Source organism: Trichomycterus rosablanca, chromosome 8 (assembly GCF_030014385.1).
Source record: "Trichomycterus rosablanca isolate fTriRos1 chromosome 8, fTriRos1.hap1, whole genome shotgun sequence".
Classification (NCBI taxonomy): Eukaryota; Metazoa; Chordata; class Actinopteri; order Siluriformes; family Trichomycteridae; genus Trichomycterus; species Trichomycterus rosablanca.
The window spans coordinates 30,763,033-30,783,631 of NC_085995.1; the positions used below are offsets into that span (position 1 = coordinate 30,763,033).

Sequence of the window (20,599 nt, forward strand, 5' to 3'; positions counted from 1 at the left end):
ACTGTATCTGTATATACTGCATACTACCTTATACCACTGTTTACACTGCATACTACATACTGTATCTGTATATACTGCATACTACCTTATACCACTGTATACACTGCATACTACATACTGTATCTGTATATACTGCATACTACCTTATACCACTGTATACACTGCATACTACATACTGTATCTGTATATACTGCATACTACCTTATACCACTGTATACACTGCATACTACATACTGTATCTGTATATACTGCATACTACATACTGTATCTGTATATACTGCATACTACCTTATACCACTGTTTACACTGCATACTACATACTGTATCTGTATATACTGCATACTACCTTATACCACTGTATACACTGCATACTACATACTGTATCTGTATATACCGCATACTACCTTATACCACTGTATACACTGCATACTACATACTGTATCTGTATATACCGCATACTACCTTATACCACTGTATACACTGCATACTACATACTGTATCTGTATATACCGCATCCTACCTTATACCACTGTATACACTGCATACTACATACTGTATCTGTATATACCGCATACTACCTTATACCACTGTATACACTGCATACTACATACTGTATCTGTATATACCGCATACTACCTTATACCACTGTTTACACTGCATACTACATACTGTATCTGTATATACTGCATACTACCTTATACCACTGTTTACACTGCATACTACATACTGTATCTGTATATACTGCATACTACCTTATACCACTGTATACACTGCAAACTACATACTGTATCTGTATATACTGCATACTACCTTATACCACTGTATACACTGCATACTACATACTGTATCTGTATATACCGCATACTACCTTATACCACTGTTTACACTGCATACTACATACTGTATCTGTATATACTGCATACTACCTTATACCACTGTATACACTGCATACTACATACTGTATCTGTATATACCGCATACTACCTTATACCACTGTTTACACTGCATACTACATACTGTATCTGTATATACTGCATACTACCTTATACCACTGTTTACACTGCATACTACATACTGTATCTGTATATACTGCATACTACATACTGTATCTGTATATACCGCATACTACCTTATACCACTGTTTACACTGCATACTACATACTGTATCTGTATATACTGCATACTACATACTGTATCTGTATATACTGCATACTACCTTATACCACTGTATACACTGCATACTACATACTGTATCTGTATATACTGCATACTACCTTATACCACTGTATACACTGCATACTACATACTGTATCTGTATATACTGCATACTACCTTATACCACTGTATACACTGCATACTACATACTGTATCTGTATATACTGCATACTACCTTATACCACTGTTTACACTGCATACTACATACTGTATCTGTATATACTGCATACTAACCCTGTGGATACCGCATACTACCTTATACCACTGTTTACACTGCATACTACATACTGTATCTGTATATACTGCATACTACCTTATACCACTGTTTACACTGCATACTACATACTGTATCTGTATATACTGCATACTAACCCTGTGGATACCGCATACTACCTTATACCACTGTTTACACTGCATACTACATACTGTATCTGTATATACTGCATACTACCTTATACCACTGTTTACACTGCATACTACATACTGTATCTGTATATACTGCATACTAACCCTGTGGATACCGCATACTACCTTATACCACTGTTTACACTGCATACTACATACTGTATCTGTATATACTGCATACTACCTTATACCACTGTATACACTGCATACTACATACTGTATCTGTATATACTGCATACTACATACTGTATCTGTATATACCGCATACTACCTTATACCACTGTTTACACTGCATACTACATACTGTATCTGTATATACTGCATACTACCTTATACCACTGTATACACTGTATACTACATACTGTATCTGTATATACTGCATACTACCTTATACCACTGTTTACACTGCATACTACATACTGTATCTGTATATACCGCATACTACCTTATACCACTGTATACACTGCATACTACATACTGTATCTGTATATACTGCATACTACCTTATACCACTGTATACACTGCATACTACATACTGTATCTGTATATACTGCATACTACCTTATACCACTGTATACACTGCATACTACATACTGTATCTGTATATACTGCATACTACCTTATACCACTGTATACACTGCATACTACATACTGTATCTGTATATACCGCATACTACCTTATACCACTGTATACACTGCATACTACATACTGTATCTGTATATACTGCATACTACCTTATACCACTGTATACACTGCATACATACTGTATCTGTATATACCGCATACTACCTTATACCACTGTTTACACTGCATACTACATACTGTATCTGTATATACTGCATACTACCTTATACCACTGTATACACTGCATACTACATACTGTATCTGTATATACTGCATACTACCTTATACCACTGTTTACACTGCATACTACATACTGTATCTGTATATACTGCATACTACCTTATACCACTGTTTACACTGCATACTACATACTGTATCTGTATATACTGCATACTACCTTATACCACTGTATACACTGCATACTACATACTGTATCTGTATATACTGCATACTACCTTATACCACTGTATACTACATACTGTATCTGTATATACTGCATACTACCTTATACCACTGTATACATTGCATACTACATACTGTATCTGTATATACTGCATACTACCTTATACCACTGTATACACTGCATACTACATACTGTATCTGTATATACCGCATACTACCTTATACCACTGTTTACACTGCATACTACATACTGTATCTGTATATACCGCATACTACCTTATACCACTGTATACACTGCATACTACATACTGTATCTGTATATACCGCATACTACCTTATACCACTGTATACACTGCATACTACATACTGTATCTGTATATACCGCATACTACCTTATACCACTGTATACACTGCATACTACATACTGTATCTGTATATACCGCATACTACCTTATACCACTGTATACACTGCATACTACATACTGTATCTGTATATACTGCATACTACCTTATACCACTGTATACACTGCATACTACATACTGTATCTGTATATACTGCATACTACCTTATACCACTGTATACACTGCATACTACATACTGTATCTGTATATACTGCATACTACCTTATACCACTGTATACACTGCATACTACATACTGTATCTGTATATACCGCATACTACCTTATACCACTGTATACACTGCATACTACATACTGTATCTGTATATACCGCATACTACCTTATACCACTGTATACACTGCATACTACATACTGTATCTGTATATACTGCATACTACCTTATACCACTGTATACACTGCATACTACATACTGTATCTGTATATACCGCATACTACCTTATACCACTGTATACACCGCATACTACCTTATACCACTGTATACACTGCATACTGTATCTGTATATACCGCATACTACCTTATACCACTGTATACACTGCATACTACATACTGTATCTGTATATACTGCATACTACCTTATACCACTGTATACACTGCATACTACATACTGTATCTGTATATACTGCATACTACCTTATACCACTGTATACACTGCATACTACATACTGTATATACCGCATACTACCTTATACCACTGTATACACTGCATACTACATACTGTATCTGTATATACTGCATACTACCTTATACCACTGTATACACTGCATACTACATACTGTATATACCGCATACTACCTTATACCACTGTATACACTGCATACTACATACTGTATCTGTATATACCGCATACTACCTTATACCACTGTATACACTGCATACTACATACTGTATCTGTATATACCGCATACTACCTTATACCACTGTTTACACTGCATACTACATACTGTATCTGTATATACCGCATACTACCTTATACCACTGTATACACTGCATACTACATACTGTATCTGTATATACCGCATACTACCTTATACCACTGTTTACACTGCATACTACATACTGTATCTGTACATACTGCATACTACCTTATACCACTGTTTACACTGCATACTACATACTGTATCTGTATATACTGCATACTACCTTATACCACTGTTTACACTGCATACTACATACTGTATCTGTATATACTGCATACTACCTTATACCACTGTATACACTGCATACTACATACTGTATCTGTACATACTGCATACTACCTTATACCACTGTATACACTGCATACTACATACTGTATCTGTATATACCGCATACTACCTTATACCACTGTTTACACTGCATACTACATACTGTATCTGTATATACCGCATACTACCTTATACCACTGTTTACACTGCATACTACATACTGTATCTGTATATACCGCATACTACCTTATACCACTGTTTACACTGCATACTACATACTGTATCTGTATATACCGCATACTACCTTATACCACTGTTTACACTGCATACTACATACTGTATCTGTATATACCGCATACTACCTTATACCACTGTTTACACTGCATACTACATACTGTATCTGTATATACTGCATACTACCTTATACCACTGTTTACACTGCATACTACATACTGTATCTGTATATACTGCATACTACCTTATACCACTGTATACACTGCATACTACATACTGTATCTGTATATACTGCATACTACCTTATACCACTGTATACACTGCATACTACATACTGTATCTGTATATACTGCATACTACCTTATACCACTGTTTACACTGCATACTACATACTGTATCTGTATATACTGCATACTACCTTATACCACTGTATACACTGCATACTACATACTGTATCTGTATATACTGCATACTACCTTATACCACTGTATACACTGCATACTACATACTGTATCTGTATATACTGCATACTACCTTATACCACTGTATACACTGCATACTACATACTGTATCTGTATATACTGCATACTACATACTGTATCTGTATATACTGCATACTACCTTATACCACTGTTTACACTGCATACTACATACTGTATCTGTATATACTGCATACTACCTTATACCACTGTATACACTGCATACTACATACTGTATCTGTATATACCGCATACTACCTTATACCACTGTATACACTGCATACTACATACTGTATCTGTATATACCGCATACTACCTTATACCACTGTATACACTGCATACTACATACTGTATCTGTATATACCGCATCCTACCTTATACCACTGTATACACTGCATACTACATACTGTATCTGTATATACCGCATACTACCTTATACCACTGTATACACTGCATACTACATACTGTATCTGTATATACCGCATACTACCTTATACCACTGTTTACACTGCATACTACATACTGTATCTGTATATACTGCATACTACCTTATACCACTGTTTACACTGCATACTACATACTGTATCTGTATATACTGCATACTACCTTATACCACTGTATACACTGCAAACTACATACTGTATCTGTATATACTGCATACTACCTTATACCACTGTATACACTGCATACTACATACTGTATCTGTATATACCGCATACTACCTTATACCACTGTTTACACTGCATACTACATACTGTATCTGTATATACTGCATACTACCTTATACCACTGTATACACTGCATACTACATACTGTATCTGTATATACCGCATACTACCTTATACCACTGTTTACACTGCATACTACATACTGTATCTGTATATACTGCATACTACCTTATACCACTGTTTACACTGCATACTACATACTGTATCTGTATATACTGCATACTACATACTGTATCTGTATATACCGCATACTACCTTATACCACTGTTTACACTGCATACTACATACTGTATCTGTATATACTGCATACTACATACTGTATCTGTATATACTGCATACTACCTTATACCACTGTATACACTGCATACTACATACTGTATCTGTATATACTGCATACTACCTTATACCACTGTATACACTGCATACTACATACTGTATCTGTATATACTGCATACTACCTTATACCACTGTATACACTGCATACTACATACTGTATCTGTATATACTGCATACTACCTTATACCACTGTTTACACTGCATACTACATACTGTATCTGTCTATACTGCATACTAACCCTGTGGATACCGCATACTACCTTATACCACTGTTTACACTGCATACTACATACTGTATCTGTATATACTGCATACTACCTTATACCACTGTTTACACTGCATACTACATACTGTATCTGTATATACTGCATACTAACCCTGTGGATACCGCATACTACCTTATACCACTGTATACACTGCATACTACATACTGTATCTGTATATACTGCATACTACCTTATACCACTGTATACACTGCATACTACATACTGTATCTGTATATACTGCATACTACCTTATACCACTGTTTACACTGCATACTACATACTGTATCTGTATATACTGCATACTACCTTATACCACTGTTTACACTGCATACTACATACTGTATCTGTATATACTGCATACTACCTTATACCACTGTATACACTGCATACTACATACTGTATCTGTATATACTGCATACTACCTTATACCACTGTATACTACATACTGTATCTGTATATACTGCATACTACCTTATACCACTGTATACATTGCATACTACATACTGTATCTGTATATACTGCATACTACCTTATACCACTGTATACACTGCATACTACATACTGTATCTGTATATACCGCATACTACCTTATACCACTGTTTACACTGCATACTACATACTGTATCTGTATATACCGCATACTACCTTATACCACTGTATACACTGCATACTACATACTGTATCTGTATATACCGCATACTACCTTATACCACTGTATACACTGCATACTACATACTGTATCTGTATATACCGCATACTACCTTATACCACTGTATACACTGCATACTACATACTGTATCTGTATATACCGCATACTACCTTATACCACTGTATACACTGCATACTACATACTGTATCTGTATATACTGCATACTACCTTATACCACTGTATACACTGCATACTACATACTGTATCTGTATATACTGCATACTACCTTATACCACTGTATACACTGCATACTACATACTGTATCTGTATATACTGCATACTACCTTATACCACTGTATACACTGCATACTACATACTGTATCTGTATATACCGCATACTACCTTATACCACTGTATACACTGCATACTACATACTGTATCTGTATATACCGCATACTACCTTATACCACTGTATACACTGCATACTACATACTGTATCTGTATATACTGCATACTACCTTATACCACTGTATACACTGCATACTACATACTGTATCTGTATATACCGCATACTACCTTATACCACTGTATACACCGCATACTACCTTATACCACTGTATACACTGCATACTGTATCTGTATATACCGCATACTACCTTATACCACTGTATACACTGCATACTACATACTGTATCTGTATATACTGCATACTACCTTATACCACTGTATACACTGCATACTACATACTGTATCTGTATATACTGCATACTACCTTATACCACTGTATACACTGCATACTACATACTGTATATACCGCATACTACCTTATACCACTGTATACACTGCATACTACATACTGTATCTGTATATACTGCATACTACCTTATACCACTGTATACACTGCATACTACATACTGTATATACCGCATACTACCTTATACCACTGTATACACTGCATACTACATACTGTATCTGTATATACCGCATACTACCTTATACCACTGTATACACTGCATACTACATACTGTATCTGTATATACCGCATACTACCTTATACCACTGTTTACACTGCATACTACATACTGTATCTGTATATACCGCATACTACCTTATACCACTGTATACACTGCATACTACATACTGTATCTGTATATACTGCATACTACCAACTATCCTTGCATTAGTATGTAATAATCCTGTACATATTTTACATACTAGCCCTGCATATATTAGCATATACTACATACTATCTCTGTATATACTGCATACGACTAACTACCCTTGTATATACCGAAAAATAATCCTGTAGATATTTTTACTACATACTAGCCCTGTATATATTAGATAATACACTACATACTATCTCTGTATATAATACATACTATCTCTGTATATACTGCATACTATACTAGCCCTGTATATATTAGATAATACACTACATACTATCTCTGTATATAATGCATACTATCCATGTATGTATTGATACTGTATACTACATACTATCATTGTATATACAATATACTACAAACTACCACTGTATATATTGCATACTGCTCCTGTATATATTAGATACTGTATACTACATACTATCTCTGCATACTACCAACTATACTTGTATATGCCGCATAATAATCCTGTAAATGTTTTTACTAGATATTAGCCCTGCATATATTAGATAGTATACTACATACTATCTCTGTATGAAATGCATACTATCCATGTATATATTTGATACTGTATACTACATACTATTACTGTATATACTACATACTATACCTGTATATACAATAAACTACAAACTATCACTGTATATATCACATACTGTTCCTGTGTATATTAGATACTGTGTACTACATACTATTCTGTATTTACTGAATACTATCCATGAATATATTTGATACTGTATACTACAAACTATTCTGTACATACTGAATACTAGCCATTAATATATTTGATACGGTATACTACAAACTATTCTGTACATACTGCATACTATCGATATTAAGTGATTTAAAACAGATTGAAAAGTCATCATGACAAAGAAGGGCTGGAAATGTAGAGATATCTTAATATTTAGTAACTGATGAATTCATTCAAAGTTTAGTAACTTATAAATGCATTAATTGTACATACTGTTATGTATGTATATTGCCTGTACAGTAATTTTTTTTTTTTTTTTTTTTTTTTTTACTGTTTCCCCCCGTTTTACACTCAATTTAGCCGTGGCAAACTGGGGTTTATCTTTTTCTCATCATTGCTGCCGGCCCCATCCAGCACAGCTGAGGCTGTCACGCAGCTGACAATCACTTCTTTTCACCTGCTAAGGGCAGAGTCTCACACTATTTCACAAAAGCATAATAGTCGTATATTACAAATGACAATTTTTTTATATTATTCATCTTAAATAGTAAAACAGTTCAAGGTAGGTCTCTGAAACAAGAAAAATACTTTGACAAATTGTTTCAAGAAATCCTGAAAACAGTATTTAATATGTACAAAACTGCATAAGTTTGTCAAAATACAAACCAACAAATACAAACAATTGAATATCGAAGTGAATTGCCATCCTTTTAGATAACTGTTACCAAGTCTAATACTGAACATAACATACATAAACTCAATGACAGCAAGAGAACTTAAGAGATGTGTTCTTCAAAACAGCATGGACTGGAGGGACTTCCGCACGGTGGCCATCTCCTGTTGTTGCTATAACATATTTGTTGAAAATAACATTAACAATGAGAACAAAAATAAATGAACAAAGGACAAACTTGTAAGTTTGTCAAACATTTTTTTAACTGGAGTGCAAGATCTGTGAAGTGCATGACAGGTGGAGTCTGACAACATCTGTCTCACTGTGCAGCAAAAAGTCTCAGCACAGACCTTGGGGTGGTGCTGCAGTTTGGCACGCTAAACCACCAGGGCAGAGACCTTAGTTTGAGTCTCAGCAGCTGCTTTGTAAAATTGTGCTGCAATCCCCTCTCACCAGATGTTATTTGGATGGTGGGAATCAGTATTCTACGATCAGAAAGTGTCCAATGATAAAACCCAATAACACTGCTGCAATTGATATACCAGAGCAACAAACACAATCATGTCATTACTGTTAGTGCTATTGCAGTGCTGAGAATAGCCTACCCAAACATCAGCTGGTCTGGCCTTTCAGTTAATAAATGGGGTATAGTGGGTGACAAAAGGCAGAGAGCAAGATGAGCTACAATTAATAACTGTGAAACCACAAAGGTTATCTGCATGACAGGTGTAACTTATAAAATATAATCAAATAGGTATAATTAGTCAAGTCTAAGGTATAGCACCAAAAAGTAGTGCCCTTTGTTGAATGCTCCAAATGGGCGCCACATCAGGTAATGTGAGAATTACACAGCAACATAGGTGGAAACATCAACTCCAGTCATTTGGAGGTTTAACATCTCCCTATGTCCACATGGGTTTCTTTCCACCTCATAAAACATGTAGAAGGCGGATTAGCCATTTTGAATTGCCCCCTGATTTGAGTGTATAAGTGACTCGGTGTGTGGTGCCCTGCTGTGGCCTGACACCCTGTTCAGCATGTATGTATGTATCCTACCTTGATTTTAGTGTTTCCAGATGACACCAGGCACACTGTGACTTAAAGCAGTTATTATATAAATAAAGGAAAATAAAAGGAAATGTCCACCAGTACTAAGTTGCAGTAAAATTTGTTAGTGGACGCATACCATTAGAAGCAAAAAATACATTTCTGTGAAAACACTCACTGTGTCCATCATGATCTTTTTCTGCAGCAGTGCCATCTCCTTTCTTAGCTCCATTTGTGCTCCCAGAAGGAAACCCTCATGGCTCTTCTCCATTTCCTCCATGTTCTAGAAAAAACAGGTACACACTTAGCCAATTTAAAAAATACATACGCAATGGTTGCATACAATAAATAAACCTGATGAACTGACCTTGTTGAACTGCTCATACAGCTCTTTTATGGTTTTCATTTTCTGAGTCTGCACAACTCGAGCTTGTAGGAACAGCTTCTGCTGTTGCCGAAACAAGTTCTACAGAGATAATAATGATGAAAAAAATCATGTTTTTATTTTAATTCAACTATTTTCTTTTTTGTGTTACTGCATTGTGCCTAAAAAAAAAAGAAAAATGTTACTAATGGTTCCGGACCCACCACAAACCACCTTACCAGGATAAATGGTTGTAAAACATGAAAATAAAATTAAAAAATGAATGAATGAATTACATTTATGTCATTTTGGTTTCACTTTATAATTAGCAGCACTAACGTTTAGCTTCTCCTCTTGCTCTTCAGATTTCTGAACTTCAGTCTCCCATTGCTGCAGCACTGAAAGCACTTGCTGTGAATACTCCTGCGTTAGCTTCTGCCTTTAGTGAAAATACATCTTTAAATATTACTGAAGGTGGGTATAAAACAATGAAAGATATCTGACAACATGATCCATTTTAAACAACAAACATACCTCTGACTATGTTGAGTTTTCCACAACTGCTCTATTTTCTGGTTGCTGCCTTTCAGTGAGCTTTTGGTGAAAACTTCTAGGCGTTTTCTCTTAGCCTGCATTGCCTTGCTTATGTCAGCTGCAGGAAATGTTAATTGTGTAGTAAAATACAGAACAGTTAAACATTTATTGAAGTAAAGAAAACCTTACCTCCAAACTTTTCTAACATTGTCTGAACTTCATTCCTGTGGGGGAAAAACCCAATTTTATTAGACGGTATTCAACACAAATACTGTGCTACATTATTAATGGAAACAACTCACCCTACACCTACAATCAGGTCTTCTTCCTCAAATGAACTTGCAGACCTTTTCTTGCCCATCTTGTCAACAATTGGTGTTTCTAATAATACATGCACATTTGGCTAAATGTAATACAGTTAGTATGACGTAATGTAACTCTATTAGCACAATAATACCATAGACTGTAACAGATTCAGAACCATAAATAACTATTTAATACAGACAGCAACCACTTGCTACGTATTGAGGCAGATAATAAGCTGTTTCCAGCATTTATAGGGCTTAGGTAATGGGTGACTTTTGGAAGAAGGGTTCTTGCAGAGAAAAAAAACCTTATAGGTCAATCTAAAAGTTACAAAGACAGGAAACACCATAGCTTAGCAAACTGCACCTTCTCGAGCCTCGTCCTCAGAGCCGCTAAGACACTTCTTTTCCTCTTCTATGTTGAAATCAAAGGCCTGCAGGTCAGTGGGGTCTTCTGTTTGTTTGGTTTTCTTGCTCTGTTTTCTTCCTGATGATGCCATTGTTCTATAAAAAAACAGCTGGTTACTTGTTACTATCGTAAATATCAGTAAATGTAATTGATATAAAAAGTCTGTCAAAAAGCTAAATTGCTATATTGCTAAATTCCTATGCCCATTTTCCAATGCATAGCACCCTACAGTAGGTTACTGTTTTTTTTTTTACAATAAGAAAAAGTCCAATAAAATGTATTGTTGTTGGGTTTTATATATAGAACTAGTATTATCTCACTTTATTGGCGATTGGTTTGCACTGTTTCTTTCTCCATCCACCCTTACCGCCAACATGGTCTCTGGTCAAGAAGCCAAATTTAACATGGGTACCTGTGTACAGTATGGGTGAATTGGCAATGGCAACAACTACTGAATGTGGGATCATGGATTTAAAAGACACCACCACTTAAGAGCCATTAGTGAAAATGTCAGCTGTAATGGACACAGGGTCTGAAAGGTTTAACTACAGTAAGATCAGGGTGTTCTCTGATCTAAGTGAATGTATAGGGTGTCCCAAAATTCACGCAAGATTTGAATTTGGCGCCATTTGTGCGGTAAACGCCGTTGGACTTTTTTCTTTAGGGTTTTTTGAAGTCAAAGGTTTATGCCATCAAGCCCACGACCACCCACGCCTTGAAGGAGGAAATTGAGCGCTGTATCAACGAAATTCAGCCACATTTATGCAAAACGGTCATGGAAAATTTCATGGGCCAGCTGTAGCCTAGTGGTTAAGGTACTGGATCAGTGATCAGAGGGTTGCTGGTTCAAGCCCCACTACTGCCAGGTTGCTGCTGTTGGGCCCTTGAGCAAGACCCTTAACCCTCAATTGCTTAGACTGTATACTGTAACTGTAATGTAAGTCGCTTTGGATAAAGGCGTCTGCTAAATGCTGAAAATGTACATGTAAATGTAAATTTCGACAAAAGAGTGCGTATGTGCCAGCAAAGCCGTGGAGGCCATTTACCCGATATGCTATTCCATACATAACCCTATACTGTATACTTTATGAATCAATTAAAAATTTGCAATTTTTTATTAAAAACCTGTGTTCTCTATCAAAATTACTTCTTGCGTGAATTTTGAGACACCCTATATAAGCATTTCTGAGAGGTGCCAAATTTACTGTGACTATAAGAAAGCGTTAAGATAAAATTGATAAATAAAACAAATAATTGTTTAACATTTTAAACACCTATCATGAGGTTGTGGTGTTCTTATATTTTGCTCTTTGAAACTATAATTGTGGTTTCAGTCAAAAGGGTAAGGTATTGACTGTTTTTAAAGTTCTGATTTGGTTGATTTAAACCTTCAAACCTGTTTTTATTGACCACGATACAATTTATAAACATAATATTGGCAAACGTCAATCGTATGAAACGCTGAGAAAGTTTGAACACTGTGCGGAATACCGTGATCTTGTGATTCAAGCTCAGATTGTAACCTAGCACCACAAAACTTGATAGCAAGGGGCTAGTTCTGTATTTGGTAGAATGATATTACACAACTTTTAGTCGTCAAAAGCCGTTAGTTTTTAAACAATTATGTTAGTTGTAAAACAATTTTATATTCTATTCTATTGCTGTATAACATTAATACAGTAATATTCTTCAAGCTTTACCACAGATGTTTCTCCTCAGTTATGTCAAGTGAAAACTTTTCCCGCTATATAGCTCACTGACGGGGTTGCCAGATCTGCGTTACAAAAACCCACTAAAAACCTGTTCTCCCAAACCTTAATCACTGCTTTAAAGTGGAATATTATAATAATTGTAAGTGCCTAATAGATTGCTGCGTTTAAAATATCAAGGACGCTGGAGACGTCACATTAAGATATTTTGTATTTTGTGGCAGTGGCAGTGGTAGCTCAATGGTTAGGGTACTGGACTAGTAAACAGAAGGTTGCCGGTTCAAGCCCCGCCACCACCAAGTTGCCACTGTTGGGTCCCTGAGCAAGGCCCTTAACCCTCAATTGCTCATCGTGTTCAGCTCATTGTGTAAGTCGCTTTGGATAAAAGCGTCTGCTAAATGCTGAAAATGAAATGAAAATGAATGGGGAAACGTACATTTACTATACGTATATCTAACATTGACCCTAAAACAGCAGACCTGGCAACACCAACTATAAACGCATATTTCTCTCATTTAATGCAGCTCCAGCATTTGCTTGTTTGTGAAGGCAAAGTAACGTATTAACGTCCTCTGACGACTAGGATGCCTATTCAGAAAACAGTATCTTTTAACTTAAACCAACAACGTTTGTTTTTGTAAGTGACATGAACATTAAAGTATGTGAACGCCTGAACATTAGCCTCAACACCATGTGCAGTAGTATATAATTGGTTTTGTAGTGCAGCTGCATCCAGCATCCAGTCATCTGGCAAGGCTTGTCACAAACTTTGGAAGATGTATTTGAAATGGAATTTGTGCCCATTTAGTGAAAAGATTATTTTCAGATACTTATTTTAAACAAGTAGACCTGGCATGTTTCTGTTTGCTAAAACTTTGAGGTCAGGGCTCCATGAAGTCCACTGGAGCCTTGATTCAGGAACCACAGGGGCCGAGTAAAGCAGGAACAGATGACACCCCCCAGAAAGTTGCCACAAGTTGGAAGCGTATAATTACTTTTACATAATTTATTTGATATTCCTGTTAGAAATGTGTGTAGCTGAAAGACCCAAAATCATTGTACATGGGTGTCCAAATAGTGTCATGGCATTCTTAAATTAATAATTATTTTTTCAGCTAAAAAAGAACGAAAAGAAAGAATCAGCTTCTTCAGACCAGACCTAAAGTTTGTTGTTGATTACATAAGCAAATTAAAAGGTGGAGCAGGGGGTTCTTTATGCTCATGGCAAATTAAAGGCAGGTCTGTCTTTATTGGTTCTTGGACAGACTAACAAAACTTTTTTTTTTCCTCTAAGCATTAGGTGACACTATGGTCCCCTGGTCCTTTTTAATGGATGGGGTCATACTAGTCCAACTTATAAGTCACGAGGTATAGTAAATAGCTGCCGAAAGAAAACCAGAAGTGGAATAGGTAAGCAAGAACTAAACAAGAATTAAGAACAGCGTCAATAGGATTTTTAAGGAAGAAATGACATAAAAGAATGATTATCAATCACTGTGTGGGTCTGTAACACTATCAATATTTAGTAAACAAATCAGACATTCAATATTTTCTTGTTAGTATTTTTACTAGTCCACTTAAACAGGAATAAAACACAGCTTGCTATTGTTTTTGTTTTTTGTTTTTTAAAGAATGAAATCTTTTTTTATTTTCAGCACAGTACAAAAATATCAAAAGGTTTTTTTTTTTTGTTTCTGGCTATTAACAGCCATTCACTCATCAAATGTCAAACTTCTCCTCACAAACATAATGTCCATTTTCCTCATAATCGTCCCGCGTGACCACTATCTCCTCAAAGTCTGGGTTTTCTGCCATGAGCTTTCCTCCTTCCCATGGGTAGCAGATTGGACTAGAAAGAGAAAAGAATTTCAGGCAGAAGGAAACAAACATTTAAACAAAGGATTTAGGATTTCTCTGTACTTAACACTTACTTCTGTGGCTGTATTACTGAAACCTCAAATTCACTAGGGGCAAGTGCGCGGATTTCACTGTACACACGATCCCTGAATCCAGGGAACAAGGTGTTCCCACCTGTCAGGACAATGTTCTTAAAGAAATGAGGCTGCATTTCTGAGAAGAAAAAAAAAGAGTAAGTAAGCTTATTATAGGCTTGCACTGACAAATGCTGCATACTTTGAAAGCACATTCTTATTGTAGACGTTTTTTATAAACTTTTCATAAAGCTGCCTAACCCTACATTTACACTGAAAAAGCAAAACTATATTATGTGTAAAGTTTTGCTTAATTTCATGCAGATTAGACAAAGCTTTGCTGTGTCAACTTTATATTTCAATACAGTAGAGAAAGTGCAATACACTACAAATTTAGTTACATGATTTGCAATTACTTTGAAGGTTACATGAGGGTAAATCTATGTTTGTACTTATTTACAGGTGCCAAATTATTCTAGCCTGCCAACAACTAACACACTGGGTGGCCAACAAACTCTTTAAGGTTAGTGATTTTGTTTACTTTGTTTACTTTACATGCCTTGATTTGGTAAAAAATGAATTTATAAAGCTAGCCAAACTGAAAATAACTTTCCAGTTGCAAATGACCTATTTCTAAAATGCTAAGTCGAATCTAAATAGCTAGCTGTGCCATAACATTGAACCATTTTTATGTAAAATCTTTCAGTCCAAGCCTTTCCCACCCACAAACCGATGCAAATGAATAGTTCCTGGTGAACAGAGCTTTATGGTTTGTTGGTGTCAGAACTGTTCTTTACCATTAGGCATTTTGCTAATGGAGTCAACTACTGCTTCTTGGATGCCCATCTCCTGGATGCCAATATCTGAAGGGTGGAATAACATCTCCGGAACAGCAAACCTTTCATTTGTGAGACGCAGAATCTGCTCTCCTGTTTTATATTTTCCAGTGAAGTTCATCTCCTCTTGAGGCTGTAACACATACAAAATTAAGATGATAAATGGTAGAAATACATTGTTTCAACATCTATCCTCTTAGTGCAAGACATGCCTTCTAGTGTCACTAATATTTAATAAAAATCAGGTGCATTTGATAACACTTCCTACCTTACAGAAACCCTTTTTGATCGAACTAAAATCGGGTAGCACATAGTCTCTCATCACCAGGTTTTCCTCTCCTTTTAACCTACAACAAATAAAGGATAGTAAACAAAAGCAAATATGTACTGACTGAAGAAGTGAATAAAAAAATTGATAAATGTGCAGTGCTACCCATCAGCACAAAAATATACAGGCTTACTGAGCAATTTGCATGTCTTTAAAGAAGTCCTGCGAGACGTAGCACACATCCTCTTTTACTTGGTTAATTACATACGTCTCATCCATCACATGTAGCTGCCTAAAGGGAAAAATATACCAGATCAGGACCAGTTTGAACTATACATCAGAATTAACAATATTTAAGATGCTGTTACGTAGTTCAACAATAAACACAAAAAAGCCATAGCCTTGTAAAGCTGGCTTGACTGTGTGTAGAGACAATGTTTCAGCAGCTTCTAACTCATGGCAGACCTGGTTCCTGGACTATATCTGACCAAACAGACTGCTTTCCTTTCATCATATAGTGACAGTTAAGATTTCCCCATATTGGCAAGAGACAAATGTTTTATGTACTTGGTTCAGTCAAACTACTGAAATCACTGAAATCCCAGGACTGCCACGACTTCCTCTAGTTTGGTGAACAGAATCTTTGTGTCAAACATACATTACACCACCTTACCTATAAGAAATGATTTCTTTTAAGTGGTTGGTGAGAAGTTTTCCACCTACATTTATCCTGTAAAACCAAAAGAGGGCGTCAATACATTACATAATCAAACAGAGTTATGCTGCATTAATTAAAGCATTACCTGACCTGCAAATACCATCCTTCATCTTTCTTCCTCTACAGTAAGGGATAATGTGTGTGAAGGAAAAGCCACTATCCACCACAACACAGCACAGCTCTGAATTGTTTTCATGGAAGTGTTTATGTGCACTCAAAGAACCAGCTGAAACAAAGTTCATTCATTAAAAATTGACAAAATTGGTTTTGCATAAACTTTATTCACTAGTGCATTAATTAAAAGTTTAATTAAAAGATAAAAAGTCTCCCTTTTTTCTTCAGTACAGAAAACATTAATTAAGTTTAAACAAAAAAAAATTCTCATTTTCTTTCTTTCAGGGTATTCCAGGACTTTGGTTAAAATAGAAATGTACTGGGGATCACTGTCTTGCTGGAAAGTCCAATTATCGGCAAGGTTCAATTTCACCACAGAAGGTAGAACATTCCTCCTCAAAATGCCTCGGTATTTTTAAAAATCCATGATGTCAATCACATGGTCAGAGGGGTTCCTCTCAATTAAAAACTACAGTTGGTGACGAGAGTGTACAGAGCAACAGATGGGCTTTGGGAAGTGGTAGCTCAATGGTTAAGGTACTGGACTAGTAATCAGAAGGTTGCCGGTTCAAGCCCCGTCACCACCAAGTTGCCACTGTTGGGTCCTTGAGCAAGGCCCTTAACCCTCAATTGCTCAAAATCGTGTTCAGTCATAATTGTAAGTCGCTTTGGATAAAAGCGTCTGCTAAATGCTGAAAATGTAAATGGGCTACAGTCAGTAATTGTGTATTCACAAATTTAATCTAAATAGTAAGTGTAGCTTATAAAAAAGCAATGAATGTATATACCAGTTAAGTGTTCCTAACAAAGTGCTCACTGAATGTATATCACTAGTAACTAAACTTACCATTGATTCTTAGAGCTGACTGAAACTGGTATTCCTCAAACAGGATTTCATTCATGGATTCTTGAATAGAGGTGAAGTTGTAGTAGGGCTCAGTTATCACTATGTTGGTATCAGCAAAGTCCACCTGCATGAAATTCATATATGCAGCACAATGGTAACATTTTAAAAGCACCATCACCTTAATCAAGAAGCAATCAACTAATAACCCAATTAAAAACAAAATCACATTTTTGTTAAAGTAGAAATAGTACAATAGATGGCAGTCAAGTTTCTAGATCTAAGTAAACTTTAATTAATATTATAAATGGGGTGAAAAAATTAAACAAGTAACAATATGTTTCAAGGAGCTAATAAAAATGCGGCATCATTTACCAATTTTATGCTGTCATAGAAGTCCTAAGTGATTTGTGGTGATATTATTAAAAGAAAATCTTTCAGTTCTTGGTCTGATAAAGCCTTTACAGTATGCACAATAAAACATTAAAAGATAAATGGTAAATAAAGCTAAAATTTAGCAAATGGAAAGCCTTAGGAAGACATCTGAACTAATTTACTATTCATCAAACCACTTATTCATTTTAGCACTATGTTTAGGGGCATTATAATCCTAAAATATAAAATCATCATAATAATGATAAATGATGCAACTGGCCATATTTATCTGAATTTTTCATATGTAAGAAAATATAAACCAAAACATATTTATTTTTAAATACATCTACCCAAATTGGAACATTTCAAAGCAGTGGTCAGGCATTGGCCAAGCTGCCACTGTTAAGCTCCTCAGCAAGATCCTTACCTGCCCTTGAATCCTTAGGTCCACTTTAATGGACCAGATGCACATGATTTATGCACTCTTCAGGTTGGTCCTATATTAAGATGATAACGCCTCCACACATTCTGCTAAAATCACTTAGGATAGGTTTGATGCACAAATATGGGTTAGCCACAACCCTAAACTTAAACATTTTGGGATACATACTGTGAAGTACAGGACATCTTCAATTTATGGACCAGAAACCCTACCACAATCCAGTCAAGATGTACACGACTACCTTTACACAACAGATATTATATCCTTGCGTTTATGTACTAGTTTCCAATATTCCAGTCAAATCCCAGTATAGAAAAAGGCATGTTTTGTTCTTCAACAGGTGTTTACAGCACGGTGCAGCTATTTAATGATGTTTGTACCTTAAACATTTCCTTTCCAAACAGGTGATCCCAGACTTTGCGCTGCACATCCCAGTTTACCAAATAACCCTGAAATAAACAAACAATTCACTGCAAAAATAAGAAAATCATTCACTGATGCAAATATTAAACACGAGTTTTATGTTTCATATGAACTAAAGTAACCTTTTGAAATGGAAGGATATAGAAAAGTCCGGACGGGTCTTTGATTTCATCCAGCTGGTTTGCAGTGAAGGTTTTTAATCGGAGACTCTTGGAGCGGAACTGGCAGTTTGGTATAACACTAAGAAAACAGAAAACTTAAATAATTCATCCATCAAAACTGGTTTACTGATTTAACAACAATATAGTGATACAGGATCTTACCTGACTTTCTCATGACTGTATCCTATCTTAGCTGTGTAAGCACCATTGTCCAGTACCAGGGATTTCATTGTGACTGGTTACTCATTAAAATCATACGATGAGAACAGCACGACGAAACGTCTTATATTTAACTATAAGTATATCAATAAAACACATTTTTAATTCATAGCTTTACATCGTTGTACCATTCTTCTTCATGCTGTGCAAGATTTGTTTTGATGTAGCTCACTGCGCCCCCTTCAGTACTGGAGATGGTCAACGTAACATACTGTAGCATCTCATACTCGGCCACAAAGGTTAAATGTACAAAGGGGAGAATTTTGGTCCTAGTTCTTACAAGGGAAAAATGTTTGCTGCTCAGTGTCTTTCTACCCCCATAGCCAAAGTATTGTACATTTAGTAAAGGAGTCCAAATATTTTAATTTGAGATCTGGATGAAGAGCTCTTGTCTGGAAATTGATTCATCCAAGCTGTGTTTT

The 20,599-nt window shown here is 35.8% G+C and overlaps 2 protein-coding genes across 2 annotated transcripts; both read right to left on the minus strand.

Moving 5' to 3' along the window:
• Positions 1-9,107: 9,107 nt before the first annotated feature.
• On the minus strand, positions 9,108-13,912 carry sycp3 (synaptonemal complex protein 3). The gene is made up of 9 exons (XM_063000029.1): positions 13,838-13,912; positions 12,096-12,232; positions 11,726-11,804; positions 11,613-11,647; positions 11,424-11,541; positions 11,229-11,328; positions 10,893-10,991; positions 10,704-10,808; positions 9,108-9,651 (listed from the first exon to the last, which is right to left on the minus strand). The coding sequence occupies exons 2-9, from the start codon at positions 12,226-12,228 to the stop codon at positions 9,598-9,600; spliced, it is 723 nt and encodes a 240-aa protein (XP_062856099.1). The 5' UTR covers positions 12,229-12,232; positions 13,838-13,912; the 3' UTR covers positions 9,108-9,597.
• A 1,517-nt stretch (positions 13,913-15,429) lies between these two features.
• actr6 (actin related protein 6) lies at positions 15,430-20,311 on the minus strand. The gene is made up of 11 exons (XM_063000031.1): positions 20,121-20,311; positions 19,920-20,037; positions 19,755-19,823; positions 18,561-18,684; positions 17,690-17,825; positions 17,555-17,611; positions 17,075-17,173; positions 16,882-16,960; positions 16,575-16,746; positions 15,778-15,916; positions 15,430-15,695 (listed from the first exon to the last, which is right to left on the minus strand). Exons 1-11 carry the CDS (start codon positions 20,186-20,188, stop codon positions 15,566-15,568), a joined length of 1,191 nt encoding a protein of 396 aa, XP_062856101.1. The 5' UTR covers positions 20,189-20,311; the 3' UTR covers positions 15,430-15,565.
• Positions 20,312-20,599: the final 288 nt, after the last annotated feature.